Source organism: Ruditapes philippinarum, unplaced genomic scaffold (assembly GCF_026571515.1).
Source record: "Ruditapes philippinarum isolate M1 unplaced genomic scaffold, ASM2657151v2 ctg813_1_1_1_1, whole genome shotgun sequence".
NCBI classification, from domain to species: Eukaryota; Metazoa; Mollusca; class Bivalvia; order Venerida; family Veneridae; genus Ruditapes; species Ruditapes philippinarum.
This window is the reverse complement of record NW_026864281.1, coordinates 83,129-99,251: the sequence shown is the minus strand read 5'-3', so window position 1 is coordinate 99,251 and position 16,123 is coordinate 83,129. Positions and strand designations below refer to the sequence as shown.

The following is a 16,123-nucleotide window of genomic DNA, read 5'->3' as shown; positions in this document are numbered from 1 at the left end:
TCTCATAGTAACCACATGAACATTAAAGTCAAAATACCTAACTAATGACCATGAAGTCCCAAAAATGTCTAACTATAGCCCGGGAAGCGAAAATTACCAAATACTGTCATTACTGATGAAACATCAATTGTTCACTATACTGTCTATATAACATTATAATTAAATAAAATAACTTGCCTGGAGGTTGAAAATCTATGTCACACAAAAGAAGATTAATTTATTTCCATGAACTTTGATAAATGAACTCTGTCAATTATTCTTTTTCATTAATTATGCTATTTTCTATGTTGCTATTATCTGAGACAATTATTCACATTACTAATTCTCAGACTCATTAAAATCATGGTCAAAAGGGATGATAACTATCGTGTGGCAACTTGACAAAATACCGAACAGACTGGCAGATTTACTTCCCCTGATTAAAATGTTCTCTAATTTTAGGAATTTGAAACTTCCATCACATGGTATTTACTATGACAATCTCCCTTCACCATTATTCAACACTAATCATCAACTTTCATCTAATACAGGAACTGTATAGAAAAGCATATATTCAACTATAATTATTATCATAGATGAAAGAATAAAATTCAACAAGTAAAAAATTGCTGGGAAATGCAGCAATGTGATTGTCACGGCGAAAAAAAGAAAAAATACAAAAAAACAGTTATAAGTATAATGTTAAGGTATCTCCAAATAGCATTGAGTTTAATTGACAGGTTAACTTGTTAAGGTTTTTAAGTATTGTAATGTAACTTGTTACAAGAGACATGCATATGTAGTAGAGCAGAATAATTTATCATTCTTGTGTACTGCATACCTCTTGAGTGAGATCTATCCACATATGAAGTTTCATGTTGATATCTCAAAGGCTTTTGTAGTTATGCTCTGGACGAAATTAAGTATGAGAAGTAACAAACGGCAATACATGAAAAATAATGCACGGTAGGTGTGTGCCGCACTCCTCCTCAATGAGATTTATCCACCTATGAAGTTTCACGTTAATACCTCTAACACTGTTTGAGATAAGCTCCGGACAAAAAGTTTGAAAAATAACAAAGGGCAATAACTCAAAAATTATAAAGGGTATCATTCTTTCGCAAAACATTCCTCCTCAATAAGATCAATCCACCAATGAAGTTTCATGTTGACATCTCAAAGACCTTTTGAGTTATGCTCCACTCAGGTGAAAAATTAAGTATGAAAAAAGTACAAAGGGCAATTACTCAAAAACTATGAAGGATAGAGTCATCACTCTTTTGCACTGCACACCTCCTGAGTGAGATCTATCTACCTATGAAGTTCATGTTGATATTTCAATGGCTTTTGTAGTTATGAAGTTGTAACCTCTAACAATTTTTTAAATAAGCTCCGGTCAAAAAGTATGAAAAATAACAGAGGGCTATAACTCAAAAATTATAATGGGTAAAGTTATCATAACAGAGGGCTATAACTCAAAAATTATAATGGGTAAAGTTATCATTTTTGTGCACAACATTCCTCCTTAATAAGATTTATCCACCTATGAAGTTTCATGTTGACATTTCACAAGCGTTTTTAGAAATATGCTCCACTCAGGTGAAAAAATTAGTATGAAAAATAACAAAGGGCAACAACTCAAAAATATGAAGGGTATATCACCTCCTGAGTAAGATCTATCCACCTATGATGGTTCATGTAATATCTCAAAGGCCTTTGTAGTTATATTCTGGGACAAAAATTAAGTATGAAAAATAACAAAGGGCAATAACTGAAAAACAATGCACGGTAGGTTATCATTCTTGCGTGCTGCAATCCTCCTCAATGAGATCTATCCACCTATGAAGTTTCAAGTTATTCCCCCATACACTTTTGAGATAAGCTCCGGACAAAAAGTATGAAAAATAACAAATGTCAATAACTCAAAAATTATAAAGGGTAGAGTTAACATTCTTGTGCACAACATTCCTCCTTAATAAGATATATCCACCTATGAAGTTTCATAGTGACATTTCAAAAGCTTTTTTAGAGATATGCTCCACTCAGGTGAAAAATTTAGTATGAAAAATAAAAAGGGCAAGAACTCAAAAATTATGAAGGGTAGAGTTATCACTCTTATGCACTGAACACCTCCTGAGTGAGATCTATCCATATATGAAGTTTCATGTTGATATCTCAAAGGCTTTTGTAGTTATACTCTGGACAAAAATTTAGTATGAAAAATAACTGCAATAACTGAAAAATAATGCACGCTCGGTTATCACTCTTGTGTGCAGCACTCCTCATCAATGAGGTCTATCCACCTATGAAGTTTCAAGGTGTTACCTCTAACACTTTTTGAGATATGCTCCACTCAGGTGAAAAATTTAGTATGAAAAATAACAAAGGGCAATAACTCAATAAATACATGTATGAAGGGTAGAGTTATCACCTCCTGAGTAAGATCTACCTCTAACACTTTTTGAGATATGCTCCGGACAAAAAGTATGAAAAATAACAAATGTCAATAACTAAAAAATTATAATCAGTACAGTTATCATTCTTTCGCACAACATTCCTCCTCAATAAGATCAATCCATCGATGAAGTTCATGTTGACATCTCAAAGATTTTTTTTAGTTATGCTCCACTCAGGTGTAAAATAAAGTATGCAAAATTACAAAGGGCAATTACTCAAAAACTATGAAGGGGTAGAGTTATCACTTTTTTGCACTGCACACCTCCTGAGTGAGACTTATCTATCTTAAAGGCTTTTTGAGTTATGCTCTGGACAAAAATTGAGTTTGAAAAATAACAAAGGGCAATAACTGAAAAATTATGTATATAGGGTAGAATCATCATTGTTGTGCACTGCACTTCTCCTAAATATGATTTAATATCCACCTATGAAGTTTCAAGTTGATACCTCAAATACTTTTTAAGATATGGTCCGGACTAAAATGAGGACGGAAGGACAGACTGAAGGAAGGACAGGCGGACGGACGGAGACTAATTTTATATCCCCAACCGCCTTTTCGGCGGGGGATAATTAAACATTTTCCAGCTTATAGCTAAAGGAAACTCGGAATTTTGCTCACAATAATGAGACATGAATTCTGAATGAAGTTCAGAAGACTGTGTAAAAGACTGATTTACAGACCAAATTAAGTTATTGTACAACCTGGTATGGTAAATGCTTACTGTGAAACGCATATGGAAAACGAAGTCTCATTTTAGGGAAAAAATGTTTTATTGCGCAAGAAAATGAAATTATTAAAAAAAGACAACAAGAATGGCATTGATGAAAAGCATCAAAGGGCGACGCCAAAAGAATTTGACCTAAATACTTAACAAAAGATGTTTACTTTATAGCTGTACCATTTCATGTGACCTGGAGGCTAGGCCTAGTTTAAGTTGAAACTTAAACCAAAAAGAATAGACACTGTCTTGCCAAGATGCAAAGACAATTTATAGTCAATTAACCAATCTTAAGATTTATTTTACCAGATACAAGGATACCTGAATCATCATCAGATAATCACATGCACGAGTATCGAACCTGGGAAGAAAATCTTATCATATTTTTTCTTCCCAGGTCTGATACTTGTACCTGTGCATATAATAAAGCTTAGTATTGCTTAGGGTTGCAGACATGTCATTGACATATTTTAGACATAAAGAGGACCTAAAATGAACATCAGGGGGACACCATAGGTACTCAGAGCAGAAGTAGAAGGAGTACCAGCCACATCAACCAGCTGCTATCAGAGATAAAACTTGAACCATGTAAGAATGTCATTACATATGGCAGATGCTTGAAGTTCCATTAAGAAGAAGAAAAAGAACTTCTTCATGTGCAGTATAGTGTGATCAACTGTATCAAATGCTTTTGTAGATCTAACAGTATCATGCAATACTGCCTTTGTCCATTTCAAATTAAATGCACTTTATAAAATGAATAAAACATGTGCCAGTCACAAACCCACTTCTAAACCCTGACTGAAACTGCCTGACCATGACTCAAACACATGACTTTCAGAAGACCAACTGAGCTATCAGGCCGGCTACACATTTTCTCTTAAATAATGAAACAGTTCTAAACCACAACATATTTCTCCACTATATTGATTAATGTCCTTGAATTTCTGATGTTAACAGAGCATAGTGAATTAAACTCATAGTTATATGCAGTCACAGGATGATAAAAACTTTCAGCTTCACCATAACTCAAACCTGTGACCCACAGAATAATGTACTGAGCTATCTGGCCACTTACACATTTTCTCCCCTAAATAGTGAACAGTTCTAAACCATGACAGATATTTAGATTTTCAAATTAACAGATAAATAATTCTTAATTAATAAATAAGAAAAAAAAACCTTACATACTCATATAGTCTTAATTAAGATAACAATTTATATACCATTGTATAATTATTTTTACTAAAAAGGGCTTAGAGAGTTATTGGTTGTGCCATTATTTATAACAGGTTAATTTTAAAGTGAACATAACTGCATGTGCTAATTCATGTACAATATCTATTTTTTGTACAGATAAAAAACTAACCTTTTTTCTATGATAAGAATTTTATGAAGACTGATTTGTATTTTGCATCATTGAGGGCACCAGGCAAAACATGAAAATTATGCAACCAACGAACCACTTCATTGTAGATTGTATTTTCATGTTTTCATCAGGCGCCTGGTTACTTTTTGTACTTTGTTGGTTTTCATGTGGCACATTAAATCACCCACTATAAATTTAGTGTACAAATTTATTCAAGGGCAAGTAACAATCTACTCTATGAAAAGTATGTTGTCGGGTTGACTCAGGAGACCTGGAGATTGAGACCGGTGTCCCTCCATTAGATAAGGCAGAAGCTGTCCATTTCAAACTATGCACATGTTTTAAAAAAAAATAGAATGTAACTATTCAGAATATGATTTGTTTTGAGACTTTATCAATTATATTGCTGGATCCATTTGAGATTCAGGACATTTTCAATCAATGCATGTATTATCATTTATAACTTTAAATGAAAGTCTCAATCCTTTAATAATAATGACATAACTGTAACTCTTTAAATTCAGAAATATTATAAATCTCATCATATCAATATACTAAGATATACATGTATGCACATAACATTAATAATTCCCAGTTTCTATTAAATAAATATGAAATCCTAACATTAACATTGGTACTAATGGATGGAATTCAAAATCTAGTAGAAAGAAAACTATAATATATATAAACTCTGTTATAGATACTAACACTGGTTATAAACATCTTTAACCTGTAGACTGATCATGTATTATCATTTATAAATTTAAATGCAAGTCTCATCCATCATAACTGTAAGTCTTTAAATACAGAAATACACATTATATCCATATACTGTATGATACACTTGTATGAACATTACATAAATAATTCTCAGGTTCCATTAAAAATAAATATAACATCCTATTAACATTGGTGTTTGGGTGGAATTCATAATCTTGTAGAAAGAAAACTGTAATGTACATGATATTGTATAGTATAAAAGTAAAAAAAAAATCTCAATAAAAATTATTTAATAAAGATTAAGTTGTGTGAGTTTCTAAACATTAAATGCATATCTCTTACAGTAACAAATACTGTCCCTCATTAGACTTTACTATAAAACTAACTGTATATATATCAAGTGTTTAAAATGAGCACCCATATGTATAGCTTAAATAGTCTACCTTTTCATTTTAACAAAGGTTATTTTATGAGCAATTTACTTTTGACACTTTAATCTTCTGTAACTGTTTTCTGCTCATGTATGATATTTTATTAAAATAAAACAAAACAAAAAAAACAGATCTGCATTAATGAGAAAAGGAAGTTGCAAAAGTTTTATAATCATGTATTTAAATATTTTCTTTAAAATATATTATCTTCTATAAATGTGTTAAAACTGACACTAGGCAAATTTGTCAAATCTATAATAGAAAAAATTAACATTTTCCAGTTCAGAAACTAAAAGATGCTGCAGATTTAATGCAAAATTGCAAGAAATGTGGATAAATATTAATATGAGGTCTTTCTAGAATGGTTAACACTGATATTGATTTTAAACCAGTTTTTTTAACGATAAGATTAGAAAATTCCACTTCAAAGACAATAATAATGACAATAATATCTATCATGCGTTTATGCCATTATGATTATTTTTTACATTTGATTATAATAATAAATAATATAGTCATTTATCTATGTCTTAAATGTATTTTGGGAAAAACACAGGAAATTTTAAATAAATATTGCATACATCTGCATTTTTGTTATTTACCCTGAGGCCCTCTTATCAGCAGGAGACCAGTGTAATGAAAGCAGTCGCTCCCAGAAAAATACCAATACACAGCATGACTTGAAACTTTTTTCTTTTTCTTGTATAAAAGCATTCCCTTTATACATTAAATTTTTAATATATAGAAATCTTGAATAAAGTTGTAAATTTTATTTATTACATGGAAAATTTTTAATTATTTAATAATATATCTTTAAAAAGTATGCAAGCATTTCATGGTTGAAAAACATACTATCACAGTGTATTGATTGTTTTAAAATCAATGAAATAATATTTTCTTTCAATCTTGAACATGAGGAATTGCCTCTTAAGTTATATATGATTATGCAGAATGGCAAGAAATGTGTATAAATATAGAAAATTCTGCTTTAGAGACAATAATATCTAATACGCATTTATGCCATTATGATTTTTTTGTATATTTGATTATACAAAAATTATGGTCATTTATCTATATGACTAACTAGCCTGAGTGCCAACGCGTGATGAATTCCAGGCTTATGTCTAACATGCATTCTGAGAAAACCAGGGAATTTCAATACATACTTATAATCTGCAAAATTGACTGATCTTTGTCATTGACCCTGAGGCCCTCTTATCAGCAGGAGAGTGGTTATAATAAGGAAAACTGTTAGTTTCTCTCAGAAAATCCCAATACACAGCATGACTTGTGATTTCCCTCTTCAATAAAAGTATCCCCTCTAAACTTAATTTTTAATATTGAAATCATGAATTTATTTATTTTATGGATAATATTTTAATTATTTATATCTTTAAAACATATGCAAGCATTACACAGTTGAATACTAAATTTCCACAGTATAATGAGTATATTGATTGTTTTAGCATCAATGTATTAATATTCTCTTTCAATATTGTACACGAGGAACTGTCTCTAAGTTATATATTATAAAAATAATATTTTAGCTTAAATATAAACTTTTCCTTGATTTGTTTGAGCTGATGGAAAAAAAGTTTATGTTGTTACAAACTAAATTATTTGGGCCAGAATTATCACATTGATTTTCCCATTTGTACACTAGAAAAATTGAAATACATGGCCATTAAAAACACTTATTTAATTATCCATTACGGAGCATATTTAAATTTAACCTTATTAATTCTATAAATTTGATTTTAAGGGGTTTTATTTTACACCTACAGTAAAATATGGTTAAGAAAAATATGATTACAATCAATAAAAAAAATAATTTTAAGCTTTTACATGACATCACCTAAAATGTTAAAACTGCTGATTTTAAAATTTACTTATTTATATTCATGAATAGGCCACATATTCCCAAAGTTTTTTTTTCTTACAGCAGCTTAACATAGATGCCCCCTGTCACTTGATATGCAATTATCCAATAAACCATTTAGGTGTCACCTTCTCTGGCCAGCCTGGTCATATGGTCTAGTGCACTAGAAGTGCACACGGTGTGCACTTCTAGTTCAGCTCTAGTGCACTAGAAGTGCACAAGGGTGGGAAGTTTGGTGTGAACTCAACTGTATATATCAAGTGTTTAAAATGAGCACCCATATATGTTTAGCTTAAATATTCTACCTTTTCATTTTAACAAAGGTTATTTTATGAGCAATTTACATACAAACACATACAAAATAATAATTTCACATATTGATTAGAATATTCCTCTAGCAGAATACCTATAGTATATGTGCTAACTGAACAAACTAGAAAAATCTGGTCAAAGGTATATAAAGCCAGTAAAAAAATATATATCAATATTCACTCATCATGGCCTCTATGCTTTTGATTAATACCTTACAACTGGTAAATTTATGAAACAAAAATAGTAAGTAATACCTAACTTCAACCTAAGATAGACAGAAAAGAACAGATTATTTAGTAAACATGAGTTACTTCCCCTTAAAATAGAGAAAACCTGAAACCCAAAAGAACACCCCAAACATCAAAATTAAGAAATGTTGCAGGCTCAGTTTTATTAAGCCATGCAAATTCATGGTAAAGTATTCATAAAAAAAATAGATGGCCATGTTACAGCAGTTTTGCAGAAAATCGGATAGCTTTCAACATCCGGATGCTGGTACACCTTGTAAAAACAACCATTCTGTGCAACAGATAAACGTAATATATAAAAATTAATAGGATAATCGTTTATAACAGTCCATTACCTATCCTTATACTAATTGGCAGGTGAACTTTCTTCTTGTAGGAAAATTTTGAAAATATATAAATGAATGAACGAATGGATACATGTACGGCATCAATGTAGACCACAACGATATTCGAAATCCGGGTTTTAGTATTCAAACTTCTCAAGTGTGTCGAAAGGATTTGCGAAATTGTGTAAATATATCACGCTGATATTTCGCGTGTTGATAAAAATACTGTTATGTATATGATTTGAAAGGAAAATGTTTTTATGTAACTTTGCACGGAAATGGGCTGTACAATGATTGCGTAAAAAGCCAATAAAATGTCGGCTGTAGAAATCGAAAGGAATTTTGTCACGTGACTTTTGCCCATGCTACCGAAAACTACCCATCACAATATCACGGCGTTGAGACGCCGTGAAATAATACGGAGAAATTCATTAAGAACAGACCATGAAAAAAATGAGGAAAAAAGACATGGCACATAGTTTTTCCTCATTTCAAAAACTATACTGATCAAAACAAAAGAATGCTTGACATATCTAACACTAATCAACAAAAAAAGCATCTAACATTTAATACAGAATATATGTGAGTTACATAATCACAGTAGCTTAAACTATTATACATGCCCTATCAATTATAAAATTTGTGCTTTGTACTGGTGAAATATTTACCCAAATACATATTAAAAAACACGTTTTATTTATCATTTTATTCTATGCATTCTTTTAAATTAAAAGGCAGAAAATGAATCACTAAAAGAAGAGAATAAAAAACTTTGGTCAGAAATTGATATAATCAAGAAGAAAACGGACAAATTAGAAGGCCATTCTAGAAGGAACAATATACGTATAATAGGTATTGAAGGGTCTTTAAATGAATCATGGAGAAAAGTGAGAGATTTCATAACATCTGATCTAAATATGCCTGATATGGAGCATGTCGAAATTGAGCGCAGTCACGTTACGAAAATAAAAGTACTGTCATTGTTAAATTCTCACGATTTAAAGACAAGGAAACTATACCCAATCAGGCCAGACATGTGTTAGATAATGAGTCTACACGACATGTGCACGAGGACTTCACGGACCGTGTAAAATTACATCGACGAAAACTAGGTAAACGCCTAGTACACGCCAGAGAAAACGGACAGTACGCTTCGATGAACTATGATAAACTTATTATTGAAAATGCCGTGTACGGATATGACGAGGAAAAGAAATACAGTTATATCATAGGTCATGCACGTGGAAATCCGGGAACCAAATTCCATCAGAGAAAGAGACGGGTAATTACAGGCAATGGTTATCAACAAACAGACGACGGCCAAGAAACGCAAACTGTACCTTAGGTATTAGGTCCAGCCCAAATAACAGATCCAGTTACTACTTACAAACATATAAATATATTGACATGGAACATTGCAGGTCTAAATAAACATAGACAAGATATTTCATTGATAAATTATTTAAATGATTTTGACATTATTGGTTTATTAGAAACATGGGGCAACTTTAATGGTGAATATGATACGTTTTTGCCTGGGTTTTGTCATTTTGATTGTATCAGAAAGAAACACAACAATGCTTTAAGAAATAGTGCGGGTATAAGTGTTTTTGTCAAGGAAGATCACGTGACTTCAAAACTGATATCACGAATTAAGCATGAATTTACGGAGTGTGTGGTTTTACTATTGAAGGGTAGCTTATTTAGAGTAATGAAAGATATGTATAGGATATCGACCGAGTACGAGGTCTTTCTGTTTAGGAAAGACCTGGTCACGAATTTCATGTGACACCGAGAGCGCGTAGCGCTCGAGGTGTTTCATGAAATTCGTGACCAGGTCTTTCCTAAACAGAAAGATCGATGTACGAGGCCGATATCCAACTTACACACCGTCAAACTATTGGCTTGAGCAATGGCTGATCCGAAACATTTGATGTAATGCACAAAGATAATTTTTAACACAGCGCATAAACAGGTAAGCTTTTATCAACGTTCTGCTTTTATATAGTATATATTTTGCATTTAACTTTGTTTTTTTTTTTAAATAATAATAAAAAGGCTAAATGTGTAATTTGTCAATAATAAAGTGAATGGGTCTGTAATTGAATTTATGTAAAACAATGAATAATTGTGTTGATAGTATTTCGTATCAGTCATTTCAAATTCTAGAACATTTGCTTCCCCCGAACAGTTGCCCTCTCGGACGTATGCCCCCCTTTTTTTGCTTGTAACTTGTCAGAGGTCATCTCGTGTATATATTTTATGTATTTTATTTTTTTATTTATAGATGCTAATTTTTAAGTTTTCACAAATTTGCGCGAGATTTTTTGTTTATTGAAGCAAAATGGAATTTCGACAATAGGCGATGAATTTTAATTTTTGTAACAAACAATTCAACAATTAAATTTTTTAACATTTTTAAAACATGGGGGTGATGGCAAATGTCCAACCCTTGCAAGGATATTGGGGGGGGCAATGTCCGCCACTGCAAAAAGGGAGCAAACTCCGAGGGTGCAACTGTCTGAGGGGCAAATGTCTGATACCCAGCACACCATGAAAGACTTACATATGTATATTGTTGCATGACAAGTGTAAGATACATGATCCGAAATTATATTTTATATAGCAGATTATAAAGTGTTCTAGAATAAAAATAATGAAAATAAATTTTTAAACTAAATCACTTATAACTTTATATTAACATTTCTTTTTCAACATTTCTTTAAATAATATCCTAATCTTTTTTGTCGATATTTTAATAACTAATGGGAGATGTGTCCATTGTAGACCAATCCACTTTGAGTACTTGTATCTGCATGTCACTATAAGCAAGGTTTGGATTATATCTTTAACGTTCTTTGCACCTAAGCCCTGGATTCGAAGGTTTTCAGGGGAAATCAGTTTTGATTTTTCGCGGGTTGAATAGAAAGGTAGGATAAAGCCAAACTAAAAGAGGGGGTGGGGACGGGTTAACGGGGATTTAACAATCTGATTGATCCTGAGGGTGGGAATGTAACCAGCGACTTTGCTATGAACTGTCGGTAGCTGCGGTTTCCTAGGCAAAGCGTATATCAAATGGACGTAATTTGAATCACAAATGAGACGGACATATTTATGTTATATTTTTTCGATATGAAAGTTTGGTACATTTTTTATTTACTATGAATTTTTTGTGGATTAGATGATTTAGAATCGTGATAAGTATGCGGTCGGTGATAACTGTTATAGTTTCATAGAAATGAACTTAAAGCACCCATTTTTGTTATATTGTGAAATTAATGACAGAAGAAGCGCTTAGATTACTATTATTTTGAAAAATGACGCGATTAGAAAAATGTTAAATGTTTCCTAACTTTGATATGCTATCCATTTATTTCATTCAAAGATTTAATATAGAAATGTTGGAATAATTATAAACATTATCTTGTTTAAAAGAATGTATCCAGATTTTGTCAGACAGGAATATTATGAAAATCATTTATTTACATTTTATTTTCAATTTTTGATTGCATTTCATGTTTTCTTTGTCTACGCATAGACAGGTCTATTTTTTCACGTGTTTTTCATGACCGGGTCTGTCTGACTAGAACAGACCTGTGCACGTGCAAAAGATAGACCTCATAACGGACTTTCTTTTGTTAAAACAGGTCTATCCGAAAAATATAGACCTGTCACAAACAATAGAGGAGGTGTGTAATATTGTATACATAACGTATATTTCCCCTGAAGGATCAACAGTTTATCGTAATAATACTGAAAACACTGGCTTTGCACTATTAGATGACCATTTGTTAAATCTATAACATGATTTTCCTAATTGCTATTTATATCTTGCTGGCAATTTTAATGCCAGAACAGTAGATTTCCGTGATTATATTCCGTTTGATAACTTCGATTCTTTGTACCATGAAACAGTCGACTATGAATCAGATTGTTTTTATTTACATAGAAACAATAAGGACAATTCTCGATATAATAATTTTGGTAAATATTTAGTTGAATTATTTTGTACATATAACATACATATAGTGAATGGAAGATGTGGGAATGATAAAGTAGGCAATTTTACATGTGTAGCCAATGATGGTCTAAGTGTGGTTGACTATCATATAGCATCAACTTCAAATCATACTTTAAGATAAAAATGCGCGATGAATCGGACCATTTCCCCCTATTATCTCGGCTCAAATTTGAATCTATTTCCGAGCATGTTGTCAATGTACCTCAATCAAATACTACTCTGATTGAAATAGAATAGAATATGATATAAACGATGCAATGTCGACATTGATAGAAATATACCGTTCGTCTGCTACGCACAGTGAAATGTTTGCTTTACGAAAAAAGCAGTGTAATCAACCAAAATGGTGTGGTGAGGAGTGTCAACAAAGTAAAGAACATAAAAATCTTTTATTAAGCCAATTTAGGTTAACAAACAATGTCCGTGACTACGAATTATATATAGTTTCTAAGAGGCATTTCAAAAATACCTGTCGTAATAAGAAACTAATGAATCTATCTGAAAATAGAAATAAGCATATAAATTCAAGAAATAATCCGAAGGAATTTTGGTCCCTAGTTATATCTGGTTAAATAGTCGTATAAATGATTTACAAACTGATGAAATAACAGAACAAATTCTTAATTGTGCAGTTACAGTTGAAGAAATAACAAGGTCAATTTCTAGACTAAAGTCAGGAAAATGTCAAGGTAAAGACGGTATAAGTGCAGAGTTCTATAAAAATACTTGTCATAGTATATCTCCTATTTTGTGTAGATTGTTCAATAAAATCCTGATAACATTTTAAGTAAGGGTGCAAATGAAAATTTAATTAAAGTTCTTATTTCAAAGTATCAAATACATCGTTTAATGACAATAGACGGGAAAATATATCATGTGATCGTATCTCCGGTCCGATCAGGTGTAACATTGGCACGAGACAAGGAGACGTGAATTCGCCCAGTATTTTCAACTTATACATTAATGACTTAATATCTCACTTGAGAGAAACGTGTAACGGTATATTAAAATTCATTAAGAACAGATTCATGAAAAAAGAGGAAAAAAGACATGGCACATAGTTTTTCCTCATTTCAAAAACTATACTGATCAAAACAAAAGAATGCTTGACATATCTAACACTAATCAACAAAAAAAGCATCTAACATTTAATACAGAATATATGTGAGTTACATAATCACAGTAGCTTAAACTATTATACATGCCCTATCAATTATAACATTTGTGCTTTGTACTGGTGAAATATTTACCCAAATACATATTAAAAAACACTTTTATTTATCATTTTATTCTATGCATTCTTTGAAAATAAAATATATGTGCGTTTCATGTTTTTTTTAAAATTTGTTATATTCTAAAATTTATTTTATTGTGATCTCGTTGAAGTTTGTCTTCCAGAATTTTTTTTTATTTACATAGTTGTACCTTTAATGTATCTAGATGGAAAAAAAATTGAATAAACTTTTGGATCATATTCTTCATTTGTTTCTTTTTATCATAGTACATTGTTATAATTGAAGATAATCTGTGTGTGAGTAACACCAATAAGTTTTAGCATATACTTATGACAAATATATAAAAGGAAAGAATCAATCTTCATTTGAGTTAAGTTCTTTCCACAGTTAGATCTTAATTTCTAATAATTAAACGTTCGTGATATGTTATGTACTTTCCCATTTTTTAAACATTGGCTGTTATGTATATCATTTGTATATGTATTTATATATTTTATATTCGCCATCGGTTGCCCATATGTGCAAGTGTTTAGAAGAGTATTAATTAGTCATTTTAGATTTTGGAGGATAGTGCAAGATACAGATACAGAAAGATATCCTAAATTCAGAAGCTTCTCCGAGTTCTTTAGCGTGTTTAGTGTTTAAGCACCAATACATGGGGCTTCGAATTAAAGTCTAATCAGTAAGACTGTTTTAGTAAAACATTTTAGTTGGCCATTCTGGGAATGGAACCCATAACTACAGGTCTCACGCTCTGAGCGATTGAGCTATGCGTGCGGGCTGAGATATTTTGTATATTGACAGTGTTTTGTCAATGGTTTATTTATGTTATAAGGACCAATTTATTTTTAAAACAACAAAATGATTTGTTACGTCACAGAAATGATGAAGAAGACATTTAGCACAAATGGCCTTAAAAGCAAACAGAAATCTATTGAACCATCTGGGTCATATATTGGTGTAGAATAATGATGCAACATAAAGTTATGCAACACTGACATTATCAATATTTTTTCCTTCTTTGGAATTATCACAGCTATCTGATCATTTGGTATTGCTGTGATTCCAGCTGGAGGTGCGTCCATCACTTTCTCCTCTATCACAGTCTTACTATCTGTATCTACAACTTTCAGCTTCTGATTGTGGAAACTATCAATCAGGACAATTTTGTTGGAGCTAAGCACAGCACATCCTATGACGTGACATTTGAAGAAAGCTTTGTCGGAATCAGTTCTTATATTGATTTTATCAACATATGTCAGGCAATTTGAATAAATTTCTTTATTCGAAAGGTTTGACGGGAAACTTATTTTTCCAAAGGCATTCAGGTTACCAATCATTTTTTCTAGGTCCTCATTATGTTGAAACTTGTATTGTACATTTATTTTATCTAATGATTGCTCATCCTGTTGTATATTATCTGTTTTGAGATTTGATTCAGCTTGTTTGATATTTATATACAGTTGTATATTCTGCTTTGATGCCTTGTTGTCTTGCAAACTGCTCCGCGTTTTTTTGGCTTCACTCGAAGTGTCATTACAATTACCAATTACTTCTTCAATGGCTTTTTTGTCCTGGGATCTCCTTTTTCCTGCAATTTCAATAACTTTCTCTTGAAGTTCATCTAATCGATTGTCAATTCTTTTTCGATATTTTGTTACTTCAGTGATAAAGTTATCATATTGAAGATCTAAAAACTTGTCCCTATGTCCTGCTTTTATCAAAACCGCATCAGTATCTTTTACTTTCTTGTCCAACTTCTGTATAACGTTGCTGTATTCTACACTCTCTGCAATTCCTGTACAGTTTTCAGGTATATAATCTATTTTGCAAGTTTTATGACCAATGGTCATGCAGACTGTACAGCCAACAGTCTCGTGCATGGGACAGAAAAACTTAATAAATTCATTATTATGTGTAGAACATCTCTGTGTGAAAATCTCCGGTATAGATCTAATATGTTCCTTCGTGTAAGGAGGACTGCCCCTCGGCATGTTTCCTCCATCAAGCAGTTCATGATGCTTAAGAACTTTCGTCTTTTTATGAAAGTTGAAGCATTCTCTGCACAGAAACTCCTGACATGTCACACAAAATCCAGTTGCTTCAACAATTTGTTTATCAGATGACAGACAAGGCACACATTTGTGATCAAAATCCTCTGCTGAACTCTTTAAAACTGATTCACTTAAATCAGACTGTTTATGTCCAGGCTCTGCCATGATCACAAATATCGACGTAGTTGTCTTTTTTTTAGTTGTCCTTTTTTAGATTAACATCAAAATAACCAATCTGTCATTGATAATAATATCCATTTATAGACATATTGATTCGACAACTTATTAATTTTCTCTAATATTCCCGCCATTCTAGTGTTAAGGCAGGCATAACATATTGTGCCCTTTCGCTATTAACCTAATTCAACCTATC

General features: G+C 31.7%; 1 protein-coding gene across 1 annotated transcript; it reads right to left on the bottom strand.

Moving 5' to 3' along the window:
* Positions 1-14,565: 14,565 nt before the first annotated feature.
* Positions 14,566-15,915, bottom strand: LOC132725051 (uncharacterized). Its single transcript, XM_060710037.1, has one exon. The coding sequence runs from the start codon at positions 15,913-15,915 to the stop codon at positions 14,566-14,568; it is 1,350 nt and encodes a 449-aa protein (XP_060566020.1).
* Positions 15,916-16,123: the final 208 nt, after the last annotated feature.

What these genes read in the sequence shown, in the direction of transcription:
- LOC132725051 (XM_060710037.1), bottom strand. Translation starts at nt 15,915, where the DNA reads ATGGCAGAGCCTGGACATAAACAGTCTGATTTAAGTGAATCAGTTTTA.